At 42.9% G+C, this 21,808-nt stretch overlaps 1 protein-coding gene across 5 annotated transcripts in view; it reads right to left on the bottom strand.

Annotated features, from left to right (window-relative positions):
- CHN2 (chimerin 2) overlaps positions 1 to 21,808 on the bottom strand; it is a 322,514-nt gene that overhangs the window by 150,418 nt on the left and 150,288 nt on the right. For all 5 annotated transcript variants that reach the window (XM_078342504.1, XM_002751440.7, XM_035253537.3 and 2 more), the window contains one exon: positions 10,187 to 10,225. In XM_078342504.1, the coding sequence (XP_078198630.1) occupies positions 10,187 to 10,225 (39 nt within the window). The remainder of the gene's footprint in view (positions 1 to 10,186; positions 10,226 to 21,808) is intronic.

The following is a 21,808-nucleotide window of genomic DNA, read 5'->3' on the forward strand; positions in this document are numbered from 1 at the left end:
CAATCAGACCGTATCACCACCCTGCTTAAAAGCCTTACATGGCCTCACGCTGCTCTCAGAGGGAGATCAGATGCCCTAAATGGTTTTGCGTGTCTCCTTCTACGGTGTCATCATGTGTCATGCTTTCTGCTCAGCCAAGCTTGTTTCCTCCCCTTTCCCTAAATATGCAGTGCTCCCTTCAACATCGGGGCCTTTGCATATGCCATTCCTTCTGTCTATGGCTTCTCCCTCTCCTCCGTCTCTATCTCTCATTATCTGCCCCTTATCATCGTATCCTTAGTTCAAATATCAACCTCACGGAGGAGTCTTTCTCAACATATCTCACACCAGATCCAAAGACAGCACCCTCATCTATGCTCTTATAATCCCCTTTATATAACTTGTCAACAGTTATAGTTCTGTATTTATTGGTGTGATTTCCAAAAACAATGATCTCTCCCTGCATGTTGTAAGTAGTGCTGTGAGGGAAGGGATCATGTTTGTTTTTGCTTTGTCATGTATCCCCAGATTTTACTGAGGTGCTATGGATATAAATATAAATAAAACCACAGCCTCTACTTTCAAGAACCCTATCAGCTTTAGTGAGAGGCCCAAATGTTTTTATGAAAAAGTGCAGTAAATACAGGGCTAGCAAGGCATCATCTGTTCAAGACTTGGTTTACCAATCTCTGTTAGAAGGAAATAGTTAAATTAACTATAGTACATCTTCCGGTGGATACCATGCTCCTGTAATAAAGAATGAGAAAGCTCTCTATGCACTGACCTGGGTTAATATTGACATTCTGTTAAGCAAAAAGAGCAAGGTAATACACACACACACACACACACACACACACACACACACACAAATATGTAGAGTATACATTCATTTAAAGAAAATAATAATGTATATTCAGTTTTGCTTACAGCTGTATAAAGAAACTCTGGAAGGAACAAAGAAGTAATAAAAAGCATCTACCACCTGGGGATAAAAGGAAAGACAAAGACAGGAGTGGGACAAATATTTCTCACTGTACACTTTATGTTGTTTTGAGTTCTGAATCATATGTATTGCTTATTCAAAATAGAAGAAAAGGCTATAGGAGATAAGGTCAGAGAAGGCTTCTTGTGATACCCGAGGCCAATCAAAAACAGAAAAACAGCTGTGGACATTCCTCTGGCTACCCCAGTATAGCTCATGCCCTCCTTAATCACCAGGGAGGCTGCATGGAATTCCTTTATTCCTCTGGAATCACCCCCAAAACCACTAAGCTGCTCTTCAGCAGGATGTTGCTATTAATGAGCACAATGGCCATCTCCTAAAATCACAGAGGAACTCAGAATTCACATTCAGAGAATCCTGGCCACTCTTCTCTTCCCACTGTCAGTGCCTCTTGAAGCTAACAGCGATATATGGCTGAAACGGCTTTGGGAATATCATTTTTAATGGAGGTGGCAAAGAACACATACCTGTTACACAAGAGAAGCATTTTTAGCCAAGTGCTCCTTTGTGATTCTTATGAGCAAATATGCGAGCACCTGCTATATGCCAGATACCACAGTCAGCATTATGTGGAGGCTCTGAGGATGAATGGAGAGTCTGGGAGAAGAGAAGGGCACCAGCACACCAAGTGCCTGCCATGTGTCAGGAACAACATGTACTGAATCTTCTAATAAACCAGAGAAAATAACTTTGTATCATTATCATTCTGGGTAGGGAATGAGGAAACAGTGCAGAGAAGTTAAATATTTGCCCCAAGGCATAGAGCTAAAATGTATCCTTTTGATTCCCAAGCCCTTGGGTTTTTTTGTTGGTTTAACTGTTTAAGAGATGGGATCTCACTATGTTGCCCAGGCTAGAATCAAACTCCTGGGCTCAAACAATCTTCCTGCTTCCACCCCTCAAGTAGCTGGAAATATAGGTGGGTGCCATTAATCCTGCTTCCCTGGTTTATATTTCCCAGGCCTCAGAGCTTTTGCAGTTACTGTTCCTTCTGCCTGGCTTACTCATTCTCAAGATAGCCACATGGCTCACTGCCTCCCTTCATTCAAGTATCCGCTTAAATCCCACCTTATCAGCGAGGCCTTCCCTGACGTGCCTGTATCAAATTCCACCCTATCCCTCTGCTCCTTCATATAATTTTAAATTTCCTCACAGCACTCACCCCCATTAACACAATTAATAAACAAGACATATTGAGTTTATCTCATCATCATTAACACAATTAATAAACAAGACATAAATATTGTGTTTATTTATTTTGTGTACCAACTCCCTTAACTAAATTGTAAGATTTTTGAAGGCAGGGATGCTGTTCGGTGCACTGAAGAATCCCCAGCATCTAGAACAGTGCTTGACATGCAGTAGATGGTTTTGTTCTTCTTGTTGTTTGAGAGGGGGTCTCACTCTGTCACACAGGCTGGAGTGCAGTGACACAATCTTGGCTCACTGCGATACTCCTGCCCCAGCCTCTCAAGTAGCTAGGACTACAGGTACACATCACCATGCTGGGCTAATTTTTGTATTTTTGTAGAGACAGGGTTTCCTCATGTTGGTCAGGCTGGTCTTGAACTCCTGACCTCAAGTGATCCACCCACCTTGGCCTCTCAAAGCACTGGGACTACAGGCGTGAGCCACCCTGCTCAGCCTTGTAGCAGATATTTAATGCATGTGTCCCTTTATTCCTCTTGGATCAGCCCAACACTACTAAGCTGCTTTTTAGCAGAATGTTACCAACAATGTGTGTGTAACAGGAGTCAAAGGGGCCATCTCCTAGAATTACAGAGTTCTAGATCTAAGAAGGACTGCAGAATCCACAGTGAGAGGATCCTCTTCCCATTCATTACTGATGCCTCTTGAAACCAACAGTGATACATGGGAGGTATGGCTGAACTGGCTTTGTGAACACATTTTTAATCATTTGGTGAATGAACAGACTGTATCTAATGGCCCATCGGGCACAATCTGTGCCTTCGAGGAGATGCCAGTGAGGGGGACATGCATGGAGACACGAAACCAAGGTGGGCCAAGTGCTTTAACAGTGAAAGAGGAGGAAGCGATTCGATTTACTCAAGTTGTCAGAATGACTTCCCAAGGGAAGAGGCAGGGAGCTCTCGTTGAAGGATTAGAAGGGTTCTGCAGGTAGAGAAGAGAGAGGGTTATAGGTAGAGGAAAGAGGAACAGCAGGGAAAGGAAATGATGGGCTGACTGGTCAGCAAGAGGTGAGTGTGGCTGTCCAGCCAGGGCATGGGATGTGTGAGAAGGCCATGTGGGGCTGGACCTTGAATGACAGGGTGGGGACCATGGCTGTCCTGTCTGTAACAAGGGGACAGTCACATGTTTTGAGCAGGAGGCACCATGATCTAGTCTGTTTTAAATATTGGTAATAGGGATAAGGTTATTCAGAAGAATAAATACTACCCTTTTCTGGGCACAGACCATGTGCCAGGCACGTTATATGCATCTTCTCACTTCATCTTCCCAAAAAGCTTCCAAGATAACTGTTACTCCCCTCACTAATAAAGTAGTGGGGTTGCCTGCCAGCTTTGAAGATGCTCAAGGTCACACAGATAATAGGATGAAATCAAGATTCATAGCCTCAATTTCCAAAACTCAAAGCCTGTAGTTTTCAGCCTTGGCCTGTGGTTGCCTAACTAGATGGTGGAGAGGTCTCACATTAGAATGTAGGAGTGGTTATAAAATAATACAGATTCCCAAACTCCAGCTCTAGCAATGCTTACTCTCCCAGTCCGGCTTGGGGCCCCCAAATCTGTTCCTTTTAAAGCTCTTCAACAGATTCACTCACATCCATAACTAGGAGCCATGGTCCTTTGTTGCTGAAAGAGGGGTCAGACACGAGGAACACTGGAGACAAGGACGCCAGGAGAGAACAGTGTTTTACTGATACACAGATGAGGTTGTGAAGGTGTGAGTTAAGGTAACACTGGTGCAAATGCAGATGAGAAGGTGAGTTGATGGCCTTAGAGATTCAGAAGAGAATCAACAAGACTGGTTTACAAAACGAATGGAGGGAGGGACCCTGAATGACTGAGAGATTGAGATGCTATTTACAAATAAAGGATGCAGGTGATGGAACACTGCTGAACAGTTCCCCTCCTGTGTCAACAGGCTAAATCCTAAAGCTGCATTCTCTAAGGACCCTCTGAGCTTCAGCAAAGAAAAACTTTGTAATGCACCAATCTCACAACCCACAAAGAACAAATCCAGCCAGCGGCAACTCGGAAGAGGGAAAGGAGAAAGAAAACCCAGGAAGCCAGGGACTGCCACCAATCTCTCCTGGCCCCTCAGCAGCAGACGCTTTTTGAGGGCTTATTTTTCAATACACAGGTCTCAGAATCTGCAAAACCCTGTTCTATGCTGTCCCAAACAACAGAAGTTGGCAAGTAGGCACCGGAGCCTATTTGCCATCTGGGTTACCTGGCTGGCTATAAAGATAATGAGATGGAAATCAATTACCATGGCAGCCTTAGAAAAATTAGGCCCGATATCCTCTCTTAGTTCAAATGAGAGCCTGCCCATTATTTTCAAAGTTAGGTATAGCAGAACAAACATCCATGAAAAACGTCTCTGATGTGGCCCAACTCCAAGCATAGTCTCTGAGGCAGGGTTTCATATAACTGAATTGTGTCTCATAATCTGAAAATGTTGCTTCTTGAATTTTCTTTGTTCAACAAACACATTTGACAAGTCACATGCAACAATGTATGTCAGTTCTTGGGTGGTCTGTGAGCTGAGAGGTGATATGATGGAGTTGCTTCTGCAGCAACGTCCCAAATACGTGCCAGGCACTCCCAGCCCTGGCCCTCTGCTGCACACCAGAGAATTCTTAGCACCAGAGTAAGCTGTTTGGCAGGGGTGGCAGTCACTGGGGAACATGGAGGCAGAGCTCCCTAACTCCCTGAGATACCCAAAGCAGATTGAGACACTGAGAGCTCACTGACAGACTGTTTTACTTTTTCTTCAGCAGGAAAACTTGATTCATTCTGGGAATAGAATCAGACTGCTAATGGGTGAAAGCCCACAGCCTGGGTGGCCTTGAAGCCCAGGCCAGCCCCATCAGCTCCTAGGAGATCCTGCAGGGATGGCTTCTAACAGCCTACTTCTGTCTAAGGAGGGTAAATAGACCCAGGAGCTGAATCCAGCCAGTATGACCCTGCTCAATGTCCCTGTTATCTCAGTTTTCATGGGAAAAGATCAAGGGTATGAGCAAGGAATTGTAGGTGCTTCAGATGTCTTCCTTGGCTCAACCCCACACCCTCCAGCCTGCCATGGGAAGCCTTCCCTTGCTAACAGAATGTCAAGTCTTAATGGAGATTTAATTATCTTCTCGAATGGCCCTGTGAAAAACCTCTAGGAGGAGATGACAGTTGCCCGCACACTGAAGAGTTTCAAGCATCTGTATGTATAAGAGAAACCTGTGGGATTTGATACATTGCAGATACCCACCCATCCCCACCCCACCACCACTTTTCTGATCCAGAGATCTGGGGTAAGGCTGAGGAATAATTACCACAAATATTCTTCTCAAGGGATTCTGATGCGGGGATTTTGTAGATCAGGGTTTTGAGGTTCTAAACTCCAAATCTGAAAAACAGGCACAGGCTATGCCTGCTTGACCTGCTGCCCAGGGGAGCCTCCAGGGTGAGCTGTCAGCCACTGCATCTGCTGCCTAATTGGCACTTGGCTTCTTAAAAAAAGAAAAAATCTTTCAGGGCATACCCATGGTCGTTGGTGTTTGAACTTGCCTGCTCCAGGCAGAAAGTTCATACAGTTCTGGCTTAAACTTTAGAAAGTAGCTTTGTTATTATTTTTAAATGAGCTTGAAAGTAGCTTTTTTTTTAGGGCATTGAAACCAAACCTTTCTCAGTGACTTCACCAATGCTTCTTGTGTTTGGTCGTGAGAGTTGGGACTTAGCTGCAGATGTATGATACTTTGGGACAGGATTATTCTATGGAAATGGCTCAGTGAACCATCACGCTAGCTTCTAAGAAAAGGAAAAGAACAGAGAGGGCAGGGACTTAAAAGCCTTCAGGAGGCATCATGGTTCCTTGGGTCAGCAGCTGATCTTATCCATCCTTGTGGCCCAACTCCAAGCATAGTGTCTGGCATAGGACAGAGACTTAATATGCATTTCTTGAATGAAGGAGTGAATAAATTAATGAACAGAATAATTTATATAAAATATTGAGAGAGCTGATTTCTTACTCTTCTAAATTTCTGAGCCAGACATTTATGGTTACCTTTCCAGCATCCATTTTCATCTTCCTCCTTTCACTATTACTCCAGATTTCCTAATCATGTTGTACAGGGTTATATAGGATCCATCCTTTCCTGAATTCCAGTGGTGGGTCCTGATTGGTTTAGGGCAGTCAGCACATCCCTGACCACAGTGATAGAGTCAGGAATGGACAACCAGGGTCAATTAGGATGAGACCTGGTTATCTCTCAATTCTGAGACTTTGTCAGATGTGTCAAGAAAGTAGTAGACTGTCCCTCTGCCTGCTGCTTTTGGATAAGGAAGCCATAGCCCTAATATTTTTGGTTGTTAAAGGGGCATCACAAGTGAAGAACATAGTAAGAGTAGAGTCAAATCTAGGGAAGTGGGGCCAAGAAAGAAAGATACATACCCTGGATTTTGGTAATGTCATTTGAGTTGCTGGAACAGTTATGCCTGAAACCAGTGACTCTGGACTTTTGGCTTAAGCCGATCAGTGTGATTGAAAGGAGTATTTGCAGCTAAGAATAAATCTTAGAAACTGCTGCTTAAAATGAATTATTAGACTGACTAATTTTCTTCTCTTTTTAAACTAAAGGAAGTTTTTAGAGACAGGGTCTCACTGTTACACATGCTGGGATACAGGGGTGCAACTGTAGCTTACTATAGCTTCAAACTTGTGGGCTCAAGTAATCCTCCTACCTTAGCCTTCCTGAGTAGCTAGGACTACAAGGCATGTCACCATGGCTGGTTAAGACAAATTATTCCTATTTTCTTGTAGGAATAATGCTGCAATTGTGGCCAATGGTTCACAACAAGGATCTGACACTAAGTAAGTCAAAGTTATCGCCAAAAAAGGTCAATGAAAACATAGCTCTTTACTCATTTAATCATCGCAAATAATAAATTTTTAAACCAAATCCTATGTGATGGCAAAAACAAAGTGGATCTAGTAAACATGGGAGAGAATTGGTAGTACCAAAAATTGCTAGAGTTAAAAAGAAGTATGTGATGGGAGAATATGGATTCCATACATGATATGCTAATGAGTCAGACATCAGTATCTAAAATTAATCTCTCAAAGGATAATTTGTGAACATTTCAAAGAGAAAGGCTTGGTAATTCCTGGGGTTTGTAATGAGTTTACAAACAATTTGTTTAAAATAAAACAAATTCAATATTCTGATAGCTTTGTTGAAATTTCACGTCAGGAAAATAATACCATTTTTGCATATCTGGATTTTTTAAAAAGCATCTCATGAAGGTCATTGCATTCTGTCTCCTAGTCATCCTTCAAGACCCACATGCAAACTTGACCTCTACTATAGTCTTCTCTAATCCCAGGAGACAGAGGAGTAGTATTTTGTTACCAGAGTTCATTTGCCTTTCAAGTTTGTTGGTTTCCATCTGTCTCCTTCCACCAGATTGTACACTGGAGGCAAGTATAAGCCACATTTTATTCATTGTTGATTTCTAACACTTATTCTCTGACATGTAGAATGTATTTGCTGAAAGATTAAATGAATGGATGATATTCTTGGGAATAAGATGCAATAGCATGAGCTTGATAATAATACTGTGAGGTACATTCATAAGTGGTCTAACACACAGACTCAAATAATTCATGGATCAAGATGATCAAAAGAGAGTTCTTCCTCACTGGTGATCTGGAAGGCTTTGGTTAACATATTTTTGACGCCAAGAGCTTGGATAACTATTAGTTAGATATATTAATGAGGAACTTTTGCAAGTAAAGTTTTATGATTACAGAGTTCTTTAAAAAAACACAAAAACACAACTTGGTTAGATCCTAAAATCAAACTTAAAATGAATACAAAAGGGTAAAATCGATATTGTTAACATGTAAATGGCTTTCTCAGGACACAGAAATACTTTTAAGACATGTTATTGGGTGGCCCAACATCTCTTAAAGGGAGACAAAACGAATTTGAGCCCCTGCCATATTTTCGCTTCAGCAAACTCTCTGTGGAGGCATTCTCTCAACAAATATTTATTGGGTCGTCAAGGTATGCAAGGCCGTGTGCAAGCCAGTGTGCGAAGCACAGTAAGTCATGGAACACGCAATGCCTCTCACTACAGATATTCTGTTGATTTACTGTCAGAGCTCTTCACACTCCATTAGGAAACAAACAAACAAAAACATCCAATTACTAAGTCATTAGCAGGGCCTTTCAAAACAGAAGATCAGGATGCAGAGCATGAGACTGGAAGGGCCCTTAGAGAGCCAGCACAGCCCCTTTATTTCACAGATGGAAGAACAGACTTATGTAATGAAGAACAAGGTGCCTCTGTATGTGCTGGCAAGGAGAGATAAAAACAAGACGTTTGTGAAGTGAAACAAGCAAGCTGAAGGACACTAAGTACAGCGTAAAGCCGTTCTTACACAACAGTAACACAAATGCCTAACCTGAAGCATGGGCTTTTAAACAATCGGAAGGATCTGCCTCCCCAGATTGACAGAGCTCAGCTACTTGGAAAGGGGAGAGGGGACTAGAATATGGGGAGGGGGCCAGTTTGTGGATGATGGGAAATTTTTACTCCCAATTTTGTGTATTTCCCTAATATGTTTTTTATGTAGCTTTGTATTGCTTTTGTAACAAATACATATGTATATATTTATATGTGTGTGTAGCTATAAATATGCATATATTATATATCCATATATAATATGTGTATGTGTGTGTATGTATACATGAACTTATGCATATATAAGATTTTGAATAGAACGGACAAGTCTTGGACACTGGCAGGCTGTGGGGTTCCACTCAGAATGCTACCCACAACTTTATGTGAAAACTTCAAGTTACTTAGTCTCCCTGAGCCATGGTTTCCTTACATGTGAAACAGAGATAATAACAGTCCCCATAGCCCCGGTGTGGTGGCTCATGCCTGTAATCCCAGCAATTTAAGAGGCCGAGGCAGGTGGATTGCTTGGGTTCAGGAGTTCAAGATCAGCCTGGGCAACATGGCAAAATCCCTAATAAAAATACAAAAAATTAGCTGGGTGTGGTGGTGCCTGTAACAGTCCCAGGTACTTGGAAGGCTGATGGGGGAGGATCGCCTGAGCCTGGGAGGGAGGTGGAGGTTGCAGTGAGCTGAGATTGCACCACTGCATACCAGTCTGAGTGACAGAGAGAGAATTGGTCTCAAAAAAAAAAAAAAAAGAAAGTCCCCATCTGTCAGAGCTGTGGTGGGAAGTTAGGTCTTGGCTGCTGCTTGGTGCGGTGGTCAGCACCAGGTAGGGTCTCGATGGGCAGTGGTGACCCCCGCAGCATCATTAGGAATGCCAATGATGATTCCAGAAGTGGAGGGTGAGCCAGGGCCTGTGTCCCGGTGCTCTGGACCCAGTGGGTTCCTCCTACCACAGACCTGGCCTCTCTCAGTGGGGAGTTCCTGAGTCAAGCATAGAGTACTAAGAAAAGAGGAGAGGAGATGAGGCTGAGGCGATGACAGCCGCCTGCCTTCATGAGGGAAGCTAGGCTGGTGACTGATGATCAGGCAGGATTTCTAAGAGCCACCCTTAGTGACCAAACATGGTTCTTCGCTATCTGTTCATTTTTCAGGGACTGATGTCATATGATATTATATCCTTAGAATGACTGGCCAAAAACATAATTCACAGAAGTCAGCACATTCACCCTTGCCAACCAACTGCGTAAAAATAAATAAATAAATAAAGCCCCAAACTGACAGGCAGAGAGTCAGAAAGTCTACCCCTCTTTTCTAAGCATTTCTGAAATGGGCCACAGCTGGTTTTTGCAGGTCCTGGTCAGGGGAGGGGGCTCGGTTAATCCTCTCTGACTAATCTATTTCCTTAGTGGAAAAGAAAGATTTGAGTTTTCAGTGCTGTGAGGTGAGACCACCTGTGTGCACTACATCAATGCCAAGAATTACTCAAAAAGGTCGCCTGCTAAACATTTCTAAGGACATTTTCATTTCAGGTACTCACGGTATGATTTCCATATTGGAGGCTGGTATTCTTCAGCATCTAGAATAAAAAAAAAAAAAAGAAATCCATTGTCAGCCCGAATGTCAAGCTGTCAACATATGTCTTCTCTGGCGGTACAACAGTTTGTCCACAGTACTTGCATACAGGTCCTGGGGGGACTCTTTTGTCATTTAGGGGGCAGTTCCAGGCACAGGAGAGGGGATGTGCTTGGAAACCTTGTGGACTCAGCACCACTTTCTTCAGCTCATGTACTGTGGCAGATCAATTGCTTAACAATTTTCATAGAGCCCAGTAAATCAAAAAAGATTTTTAAAGCAATTAACTTGATTGTACCCTCTAGTAATCCTTTCAAATGGTATTTACTTAACTTGGCATAGTAAACATATAATTTATCTCACAGTTTCCAATCAGACCTTTAGCGCATTTATTAAGACTTGAGGGCAAGACGCAAAGCAGCAAGTATGTAGTATTAAATCTGCAGAGTTGTGCAGCTCAACCAACTGCACTCCGAAAATACGCGATCTGACAGCAGAGACAACGATGATTCCATTGGAATTGCATTATCTCCTGAATTAACTCCAATGTGTGACCTAGAACATTTCCAGAAACCTCTCAGCAATCAGAAATGTCAGACTGACTGAGCTACAACAAAGTGGAGAGGCTGAAATTGTTATTCATCCATCTAGGAAACAGACAATGGGAGAAAACTGCTTGTTTAGTCGACTCAACCATCCCAGTGCTGACAGTTTATAATTCTGATGCAGTTATTAGAGTCATCCTGTACTCACAGCTATAAGGCCTTGGGAAAACATGCTCTAACTCAAGTAAAAAAACAAAATCATTTTTTCCAAACTACAGAATACTGATGTGGGGGAACCTTGAGAGTTCTCCAGTTTGGCACCTTTAGACATGGGAACTCTGTTCTCATCATCCTACACCCCTGGTGTACCACATAGCCTGTCCTTAGACTACCCTTGTCCTTGTGTTTCTGTCCTGTTAGTTTTTTTTGAGACAGAGTCTTGTTCTGTCACCCAGGCTGGAGTGCAGTGGCACAATCTCAGCTCACTACAACGTTCACCTCTGGGGTTCAAGCGATTCTCCTGCCTCAGCTTCCTGAGTAGCTGGGATTACAGGCTGCCACCACATCAGCTAATTTTTTACATTAGTGTTAAAGATGTGGTTTCACCATGTTGGCCAGGCTGGTCTCGAACTCCCGACGTCAAGTGATCTGCCTACCTTGAGCTCCCAAAGTGCTGGGATTACAGGTGCGAGCCACTACACCTGGCTCTGTTAGACTTTTCTGACCTCATTCATGAAGTAAGGTAGTTTGAGGATGTTTTTCCACCTGAGAAACAAATATGCTCTTTATAAATAAAAAACTAACTCAAGGGTGGTATTCTCCAAATCCTACTCACTTGCACAGTTTAAATGGAATTCTTTTTCAATTATTTACTTTGCTCTCTGGGGCCCACTGTATGACAGTGCTCAACTAAATGCCTCCCAAGGTCATTTCATACAAACAAATCCGTATTGTTAGGCCTGAATTGTCAATTACATACAGAGGGCAAGTCAGCCACCTAGGCACACACATAGTGCATTAGTGATGGTTTACCATGTTATTCAGATTTGGTTTTGCTAAATCAATGTGTTCATTAACTCTGAATAGTTTTGTCAAAGTAAGAGAAGAGTGTCTTAGAGTAGTGAGCCTTTAACCGAAACAAGCAATTAATTTCATCTCATGGGTGACATCAACCAATTTCAATGGGTTAACTTGAGTGTTTGTTTATAAGGAGCATTCAAATAAAATTAACCAAGTAGCCTAGTACAAATTCTAGACCCATCCATGTAATAACAACCCATCAGAAATGCCAGGACCTTTGTTTTTGTTTTTTTTTTTTTTTTTTTGGTTTGTTTGTTTTTTGAGACAGAGTCTCACTCTGTCACCCAGGCTGAAGTGCAGCATTGCAATCTTGGCTCACACAACCTCTAGGTTCAGGCAATTCTCCTGCCTCAGCCTCCAGAATAGCTGGGATTATAGTTATGCGCCACCATGCCTGGCTAACTGTGTTTTCAGTAAAGATGGGGTTTCACCATGTTGGTCAGGTTGGTCTTGAATTCCTGACCTCAAGTGATCCACTGGCCTCAGCCTCCCGAAGTGCTGGGATTATAAGAAAGAGCCGCCACACCCAGGCCCTCTATGTTAAAATGTTGAAGGCATCGTCAAAAATATTTTTCCAAAGAGAATAAAAATCAACACACACACACACACACACACACACACATGACAGATTGCACAGAAATGTAAATCCCCGAGATGCCACCTACCCAAAGCTATAATGTCTTGTTATTTTGGATGACGTTTATTCTATGAGGCAAGCATAACCTCCAGATCGAGAAGGGGTCAAGCAATTTTAGTATCCAGAGCACCACTTTCTATGTACTCAGGGAAGGTCCCAAGACAGAAGATGAAGTCCCCTTTACTCAGTAGAGCCCAGCTGCTCCACTTGGATCTGCTAAGGTCTTCTTACCTAAAGTCAGAAGTTCAGCTAAGGTGACCTCTCAGTGTCCATTTCAGTCTTGTTCTGTGGAAACCCTAGGGTTTGTTTCATCTGAAACGCTGGCCCCTAAGTTAACACTCCTTTAGGCTGTGGGCTACAGAAACAGCCGACTCTGTTCCAGATGCTCCTTGTTGGCAACATAACCTAGAGGAAGAAATCTGCCTGCAGAGACTAGAGATCACAACACTTCCTGGTATAAAATCCTCCATGGTCTTCCCTGCATGTAGAATAAAATCCAAGTGTCCTACCATGGCCCACAGGTCCTGCATCATTTGGAGCCTGCCCACTGCAGACATTTTTCCCCTTTCACTTGTCATCCAGCCACACTGGCTTTCTCTCTGTTCCCAGAACAAGGCAGGTTCTTTCAAGTCCTTGACCTCTTCTCTGACGGACTCTGCAGATAAAATGCCCTCTGATAGATCTCTGCACGGCTCACTGGCTCTAGCGCATAGGGCTCAGCTTGATGTCACCACCCAGGGGCTTTCCCTGCCAAGTTCCTATAAAGTGGTCTTCCCCCTACCCCGGTCATCTCCTCACAGAGAGCTGATTTTTCTTCATAGCGCTATTACCATCTGAAATTATTTATTGATTTGTCGGTTATGACTGGTCTCATCCTTTATTAGCCAACTCCATAAAAGCAGGAATTTTGCCTCATTCATTTCTGTGTCCCTGGCCTTTAGACAGGTGCCTGGCACAAAACGAAACAAAGCAAAACAAACGTGTTAAATGATGAATGTGTTAAATGTCTTAAACGAATCAGGGTTTAAATTCTACCTCTGACAACTAATGGCTGAATAATTAAAAGCAAGTTATCTAGCTTCTTTTTAAAAGAATCTACCAATACTCATCCTTGTAAAACAGAAAAAATAAAAGTACCTACCTCATAACCTATCTCATAGGGGCACTGTGGGAATTAAATGAGACAGTGTATATGAAATTCTTGGGACAACATCTGCCAATAGCAGGTTCTCCCCAGGGCCCCACTAACGTCCTTAAGTGAGTTGCTATTGTTATATCACCCTGCCCTGATTCTTCTCAGGTGAGCCCATGCTCTTGTTTTCTCTCCCTTGACTGCAGCCAACGCCTGTCTCTATTCTTGCCCCCAGATCTGGAGCCTGTAATTAACTTCCAGGGCTGTTGTCAGGGAAGGTTTTTCTTTCCCATAGAAGAATTCAAAGTGAGGGGCCATTTGTCATGCTTCAGTGGAACAACTATAATTACCTTGGCCTTAAAAATATGTTCCACAAACCACTAAAGCACACTGTTAGGAGGCCTTGGTCAAGCGTCAGAACACAAAATAGTTTTAATATGTTGAAACCAATCTTTAGTGCCTCCAACTCTGCCCCACCAACACACACACTATTTGCCCTAATTTCAAACCATACTTTTCAAAGATCAACTTGAGTCTTGGCTAGCCTGACACTTAAAAAAAAAAAAAAAAAAAAAAGAATAGGTTTTCAAAGTCATTTAGTTCACTTGCCATTTGGCAAATGGGGAAAATGAAATGCAGAATGATTAAGTGGTTATAAAACAAGCTAGAGGCAGAGGTGAGAGCCTTGTCTTCTAGGCCTCTGACACATCATCCATCCTTGCCAGGCAGTACCCCCTAATTTACATATACTGAAATCAAGAGAACAAAATTATTATGCATTATATATGTTACTTCAATTCTTGTGAAGCTTAAAAGGAGAAATAAAGAAAGAAAATTAGTAGTGTGAAAAATTGTCAGTAAGCTAAATGGTGGGACCGTATTTCATCTGTGCACACACCCCTATTGCATAAAGTCCAGGAGATACAAGGTACTGGAAATGCTGACAAGATAAAGCATAATGCCTTCTGAAAATGTGTTATTTTGTTAAACATTTTGAAGAAATAAGAAAAGGGGAGGAAATAGAATAAGAAGCCCTATATTAAAAAAAAAAACTACACTGAACTCAGAAGACAGTTTATACATTTTTAGAAAGGAACAATGAATTATAAAGATCAAAGAGGCTTAGAAAGCATATTGGTTAAAACTTTGACTAATATGTACCTAACCTTTAAAAAATGTGTCAACCTTTTGATTCAGCAATTCTACTCATGGGAATCTAGCCCAACATAGTAATTGAATGCATGTACAAAGATATACACGAACAAGATGTTCTTCGCTGTGCTGTGTATAGGAGTAAACCCACTGGAGCGCAGATAGAAGAGAGTGCTTAAATAATCGTCATACATTTATTCATGCAAATGACAGTTTGGAGTACAGCTTTGTGGTTGAGAGCGTTGCCTCTGGAACTAGACTGTTTAGGTTTAAAATCTAGCTCTGTCACTTCCTTATAGCTGTGTGACCTTAAGCAAGTTGTCTTATCTGTCTGTGCCCCAGTTTTTAAAATCTATATAATGAGAGTAATAATATCACCAAACAGGCTGGGCATGGTGGCTCATGCCTGTAATCCCAGCACTTTGGGAGGCCGAGGTGGGCGGATCATGAGGTCTGGAGTTTGAGACCAGCCTGGCTAACATGGTGAAACTCTGTCTTTACTAAAAATTCAAAACCTTAGCCGGATGTGGTGGCACATGCCTGTAATCCCAGCTACTCTGGAGGCTGACACAGGAGAATCACTTGAACCCAGGAGGCGGAAGTTGTTGTGAGTGGAGATCATACCATTGCACTCCAGCCTGGGTGACAGAGCAAGACTCCATCTCAAAAAATAATAAAATAATAATATCATCAAACATAGAGCATTGTTGTGAGCACTGGATGGGTTAATATTTATAATGCTTAGTTTGCCAACAAAAAAAAATCACAAATATGTTTCATAAGATCAATTATGAGGAAAATAAAATAAAGTGTGTAGTCCATGACTGGCATATAGTAAATGCTATGCTTGCTGTTCTTATCTACATTTAATGATAAGAAACTATTTATGCTACATTGTTAAGTATTAACAAATCAGGTTATGAAATAATTTGTTAAATATAATCTAATTTTTGAGAAAAGGTAAATATTCATATACATAGAAATTCTCAAGAAGGCAATAAACCCAACTATTAAGATTGCTATACCTGATAGTAAAAATATAGGTGATTTGTACTTTTTCTTCTTTGGTTCACTTATATTTTAAATTTTTCTGTACATACTGCTTACATAAAACTTAAAATGAGAAATACCTTTGAAGGAGTGCTAGTTTTTTAAAAGTACACTGACTAAACAAACCACCACCTCAAAAATAAAGTATATATAAAAAGACCCAACAAAAGTAATTGTTGTAATAACACATACAGCATATACAGTGTTCGTGCAGGAAGAGCTAGAGTGAGACAAAGGACAGTTACTTCTGCAGCAGAAGGCCATGTGTGATTCCCTTGGCCCTCCTTTAAAAATTCTGTGAAACAAATATCAATGAGTAATTCTAAGCAGGCTGGGAAACAGGTGTCTCCTCTTATGAAAGCGTGTTCAGGGGAGATAGAGATTCTTAGAAAATGATCAAAACCTTTAAAAAATGGGTAATAAGACCATTGAAATAATCCAAAGAATCTGAACATGTTAAGAAAGAAAAGAAAAGAGGAGGAAAGAAAAGCTGGTTAAAGGGGCCTGGCAGTGCAGGTTACAACTTGAACGCTGCCTTGAGAAAAGCCGACGTGCTAAAGTTAACTAAATCCCCGAAGGATGGTGCTGCTGTTCTGGTCTTTGGGGGAAAACAAGGAATTCTGGGATTAGCCCACAGAAAGCTCCTCAATGTCTGAGAAAGACTAGGGGACAAGGGGGCAATAGGGAGTAGGTGGCATAAAAGCAAATCTTTCTGGATCAAAAGCGTAGCAAAAATAAAGTAATACCTCTGCTGTTTTTAACTGAACTTTGAAGTAATACACCATTGCTGAAAAACAGAAAAGGTCCAATAATTTAAAAATGTATACTGTAGAAAGTCCTCAACCTCAGGAAAATGAAAAGCGCCATTAAGAGATTTGTGTGACTCCTTCCAGATTTTGTTCTGTGAATAGCTAGAATAAAAATTTACAAAAATGGTTTCATGACAGACATACTATTCTGCAATTCGCTGTTTGAACTTCTTGATATTCTGCAGCATCTGTCCATGTCAGTACACATAGACCTACGTTATTTTCTTTCTTTAACTGCTGCTTGGCATTCCATTACATGACTATAGCAAAATATACTTAATTCATTTATGTTATAATTTCTAACTGATGGACATTTAGGCTATTTTCCACTTTGGGCTATGATATGGTTTGGGACTGTGTCACTTCAAGTCTCATCTTGAAAATTGTAATCCCTTCGTGTGGAAGGAGGGACCTGGGTAGGAGGTGACTGGATCGTGGGGGCAGGTTCCCCCATGCTGTTCTCATGATAGTGAGAGAGTTTTCACGAGATCTGATGGTCTGAAAGTGCCACTTCTTTCTTTGCTCTCTCTCCTGCCCCCTTGTGAAGAAGGTGTGTGCTTTCCCTCCGCTTTCTGCCTTGATTGTAAGTTTCCTGAGTCTTCCTCAGCCATGCAGATCAGTGAGTCAATTAAACCTCTTTACCCAGGCTCAGATATTCTTTATAGCAGTGTGAAAATGGACTAATATATCAGTGTAGCATTGTTTACAGTAGCCTATAAGTGCAGTATAGACTTGGGAAAGTTGAACTGCTGGGTGAAGAGTCTATGTATTTTTTATTTTAAAAGGTCGTTTGATTTTAAAACAGCCTTCAAAAAAAAAAGTCAACTGAAACTCTCAGCAATGGGTACAAGAATGCCCATTTCACCCTCCCTCAGCAACACTGGGCTGTTAACAATATGCATCTTAACTTTCGACACCTTAAGACTCAGTTAGAAAACTCACAGATGAGACTAAGTATGCATTTGCATGGAAGCAAATGGAGGCACGGAACACTCCTGGAAGTGAACCTGTGGAAACATATGGGCATGGAGTGCCGGGAACATACGTGAATCTACACATTTGGGTGGCTGCAGCTGGAAGGCTGTATTCTTCCAGGCATTTTTAGCTCCAGAAATATGTTGATTTGATGGAATCACCTGAGGAGCAAGTGTAAAGGAATTTGGAGACTGATTAATGAAGAAAAATTAAACAACACATGTGCTCCACTTGGCTAAGTGACAGTTGAAGAGGAAATACCTGCAAACATCCGGGAGAGCCAGATTCCTTCACTTGGCTCGGTGGAGGACTAGACTGAGAGAAAAGCACAGGCAGAGGCTTTGGAAAATGAGAGGAGCCAAAGCTTCGCCGACGTAGAGAGTGATCTAACAAGGAAGTTGAAGACCTATTTTTCAGAATATTTCAAATGAAGCTGTGTATATGGCATCAGGGGATCATTTAAGAAACAGAGCAGGGAAGGACTGGGTTCCTCCCTCTGTCATCCCCTCTCCCAGAAAACCCAGGTCTGTGCTGTTACTTTTGATTTACTGATGCGCACATTTGTAAACGGGCTGTAGTGGGCTTTTTCCAGGGAAGTTGGGTGAAAACAGGTTTTGCAATCAGCCATGGAACAGCCTCAGGATGAGATGACAATTCAGAGTTTGTTGGGTGATTAGCTTAATGGGCCCAGAATGGGTTGGGATCCAAATGAAAGCAGACAACAGCAGGAGTAGGATGCTGTGTCTGTGCACAGGCTGCAATATGTCTTCGACACACACATTATGCCCACACTTGGGTCTTCAGCAGCATGTCCTCGTGGACAGAGTGTGCAGCCTATAGCTATGATCTTGTCAGGCCAGCATGGCCAAATGGTGCCAGGCCTGAGCTGCGAAGACTTCCTGGAGATCATCCTAACTGCTGCACAATGCCCAGATCTGAAGGCTTTTAGAGAGCCTGCTTGCTACTGCTTGTCCCCTGTGCAGTTTCCCTGCATTCCCCTGAGAAATTAGACACGCATGTATTCTCTTTGGAAACTCGGCTTAGGTAAGGGATGAAGGCCTGCTGTTGGTCTGACTACCAATCTTATGTCAGGGATTTTTCAAACTGAGTCCTACTAGCAGAGAATAGTAAGACAAATTCTAGGAATTATTGTTGGACCCTGAGGCTGGACCCCAAAACCAAGAGGAGGAAGAGACTTTCTGAAGATGATGAAGCCATGGAGGGCCTTGGGCTGGAGTCTGTGGTCACTAGAGGGCACTGGGGCCACATGGAGCTTCTGTCTTGAGCCACTTATTCTGTACACGGAGGCATGATGAGATTCTCCCACTCAACAAGTGCTTACTGAATAAATGCAATGAGCCTGTCCTTGGGCACAACACAGTGAACAGGCAGAGAGGGCTTATGACACTGCACGATCTGGCCCCTGGCCACCTCTCCCTGGTTATCACATTTGTCTCTCCTCTTACCCTCTAGCCCTCAACCACTCTGGCTTTTCTTTTACTCCTTGAACACATCAAGATCATACCCGTCTTAGGGCTGTCACGCAGTCTCTTCCCTCTCACCTGCACATGGCTGGCTTCCGTATCATGGGATCTTAGCCTCAATTTTCTGGCTCTTCAGAGACATCTTCCTGGACCAGCCAACCTAAAGCATTTCCCCAGATACTATCTTCAATCTTGTAGAGCCTTTCTGCCATCTGAAGTGTTTTTCTGTGTGGTTATACATTTCTTTGTTTGTCTTTCCATGCTAGACAGACAGCACTGAGAGCAGGAACCTCATTTATCTTGTCCTCCAATGTGTGGGTCACCCTTAGCCTGTTGGGTACTTTTTTGTGAATTAGAAAAAGCTGCCTTTTTCAGGCAGGTGTACAGCTTGGCAATTTGACAGCATCTGTGTGTAAAGAAGATGCTTCTTCTGAGGGACAGAGCCCCAAGACAGAGCATGTGACCTCATGAGGGGAGCCCAGGCCATATTCAGTCCCTACTCCCCCTCTCGGCTGGGCACAAATGGCACAACTGAAATGGCCCTGACTGCTGTATCCCAGGACACAGCAGGTGCTCACAGGGTTGAATAAGTAAAAGACCGAAATCCAAAACTTGCATCATTTCGAGGGCCCCAAACCAGTAAGGAAGTAACTGTATGTAACATAGCAAGAGGATGCATATAATGAGCATCGATGGTGGTAGGACTCCTCAGCCTTTGGAAGGCTGCATGAGGCAGGGGCAATCAGGCTCTTCCCATGCCTTGACCAATCATCTCTGCCTTGAGTAGCCCTGTCCAGGGTCCTTCAAGAGCAGTCTCAGAGGAGTGAAACGTAAGAGCAATGCCTAAAGTCCCCAAAGACAAAGGGAAGAGTAAGTTCAGCACACGGAGCCCAGCCAAGAAGGTACGCTATTGCCCAGACATCTACTGTAGAAGTCCACAGTAAGGAGTGTCTATATGGATGAATGAATGGGCTCTTAGAGATACACAGGCTGAGGTGTGGCCTGCGGGGACCAGCGGCAAGACAGGACATGGCACTGAGAGGCAGAAGTGGCTCAGCTTGCTGGCTGAAACAGGCTCTGCTGTGTCTGCGTGGGTACCCAGAGGGTGTTTTGGAGGGGTGAGGGATTATATTAAAGAAATAAGTAAGGACCAGATAATTAAGTGTTTTACAACCATGCTAAGGACTTACCTCTTCTAGAGGGAAGGGAAAATGCAAGCAGGGATAATTCAGTCCAGACTGAATTTGAAAAGGATCACTGCAGTTGAGAGTAAAAGTGGACTGGAAGATGAGAAGATGGGAAAAAGAGAAGAGGCATTGAGACCAGTCAAGGGACTGGCCAGTAACCAAGGAAGGTGACACTAATGACCTGAACTTGCATGGTGTCAGTGGAGACAGAGAAAATGGGATGGATTTGAAGGACATGGAGAAGACAGAATCTACAGGCCTTGATGGTAAACTGGATATGGACAAGGAAGGAAAGGAGGAAGCATGACTTCTGGCTTGAGCAGAGGAAGATGAATGGTTTTTGGCTGAAGCATCTGGATGGGTAGTGATGCCATTGACAGAAAGGGGCAGACCAGGACAAGCTGGCCTGGCAGATGGCGAGGCTTGCAGCTTTTCCCTGCTAGAAAGCGATGGCTGAGGAATGTCCAAGTGAACATCTCTAAGGACCTGCAGTGCAGAAAAGCAGCCTGGACTGGAGATCCAGGAATGGAAATCCCAGCATAAACACGGCAGCTGTAGCCAGTAAAATAGATGACATGAGAGAGGGAGGACATCAGAGTGAGGAAGGGAGGCCTTTGACAGAGCCCCTGAGGAGCACCAGCACTGAAGGAATGCGAAGAAGAGGGAAAGAGGCAGAGAACAGAGCGATAGGAGAGAAACCCTGAGCTGGGGTGACATGAAAGGCAAAGCACGAGACACTTAAAAAGGGGGAACTGGTTAACAGAGTCAGCAGCTGCCCCAGTGAGATTCGCATGGGGAGGGCCATCGCTGCAGTAACATGCGGTTTTCTGATGACCTTGCCATGGGGTGTGGGTGGAAGCAACAGGCAAGTGACTTGAAGGGCAAGTGGAAATTGAGAAAACAGAGCTTGAAAGAGGGAGTTTTGGTGGAGAAATGGAAGCAAATGGTGGCAATACAGGGAGACAAGGGGTTGAGGGAGAGAAAAGCCACGGGAGCTCTTTTTGTTTAACATGGTCATTACATTTGCCAAGCCACTAGCCATGTCCCTGGTCTCCTCTCTTCCAAGACCCTCTCCCCACTTGCTGCTTATAAGTTTTTTTTTTTTTTTTTTTTTTTTTTTTTTTTTTTACAAAATACAGATTTCTCATAGCAGATTGGAGATGCTTTCCTGGTGGATAATTTCCTCTTTTATCACTCACACACTTCCTCCCCTGCTATTTCTTTAGAGGCAATCTCACCACCACTGCTTCCATTCAGCCTAGAGGCCTGTCTCTCCTCCCGAGACATGCTTCCTTCCAGTATCTCCCTGCCTCTTCACAAACTATTTTCATCAAAGGAATGTCTTCCTGGCCCTCTTCCAGAAGAAACCCTTTTGGGCATTCATTTATTCATCCAACAAATATTTACCCAGAGCTTGCGGCCTAATTGGCACAAAATGGTGCACTAGACACGGGTACAGATATAAAGGCAAGATGCAGAATCTAACCACAGGAATCAGTTAGGAGATGAAATAAGACATCAACTTATTCATTCATT

The sequence above is a fragment of the Callithrix jacchus genome, chromosome 11 (genome assembly GCF_049354715.1).
Source record: "Callithrix jacchus isolate 240 chromosome 11, calJac240_pri, whole genome shotgun sequence".
Classification (NCBI taxonomy): Eukaryota; Metazoa; Chordata; class Mammalia; order Primates; family Cebidae; genus Callithrix; species Callithrix jacchus.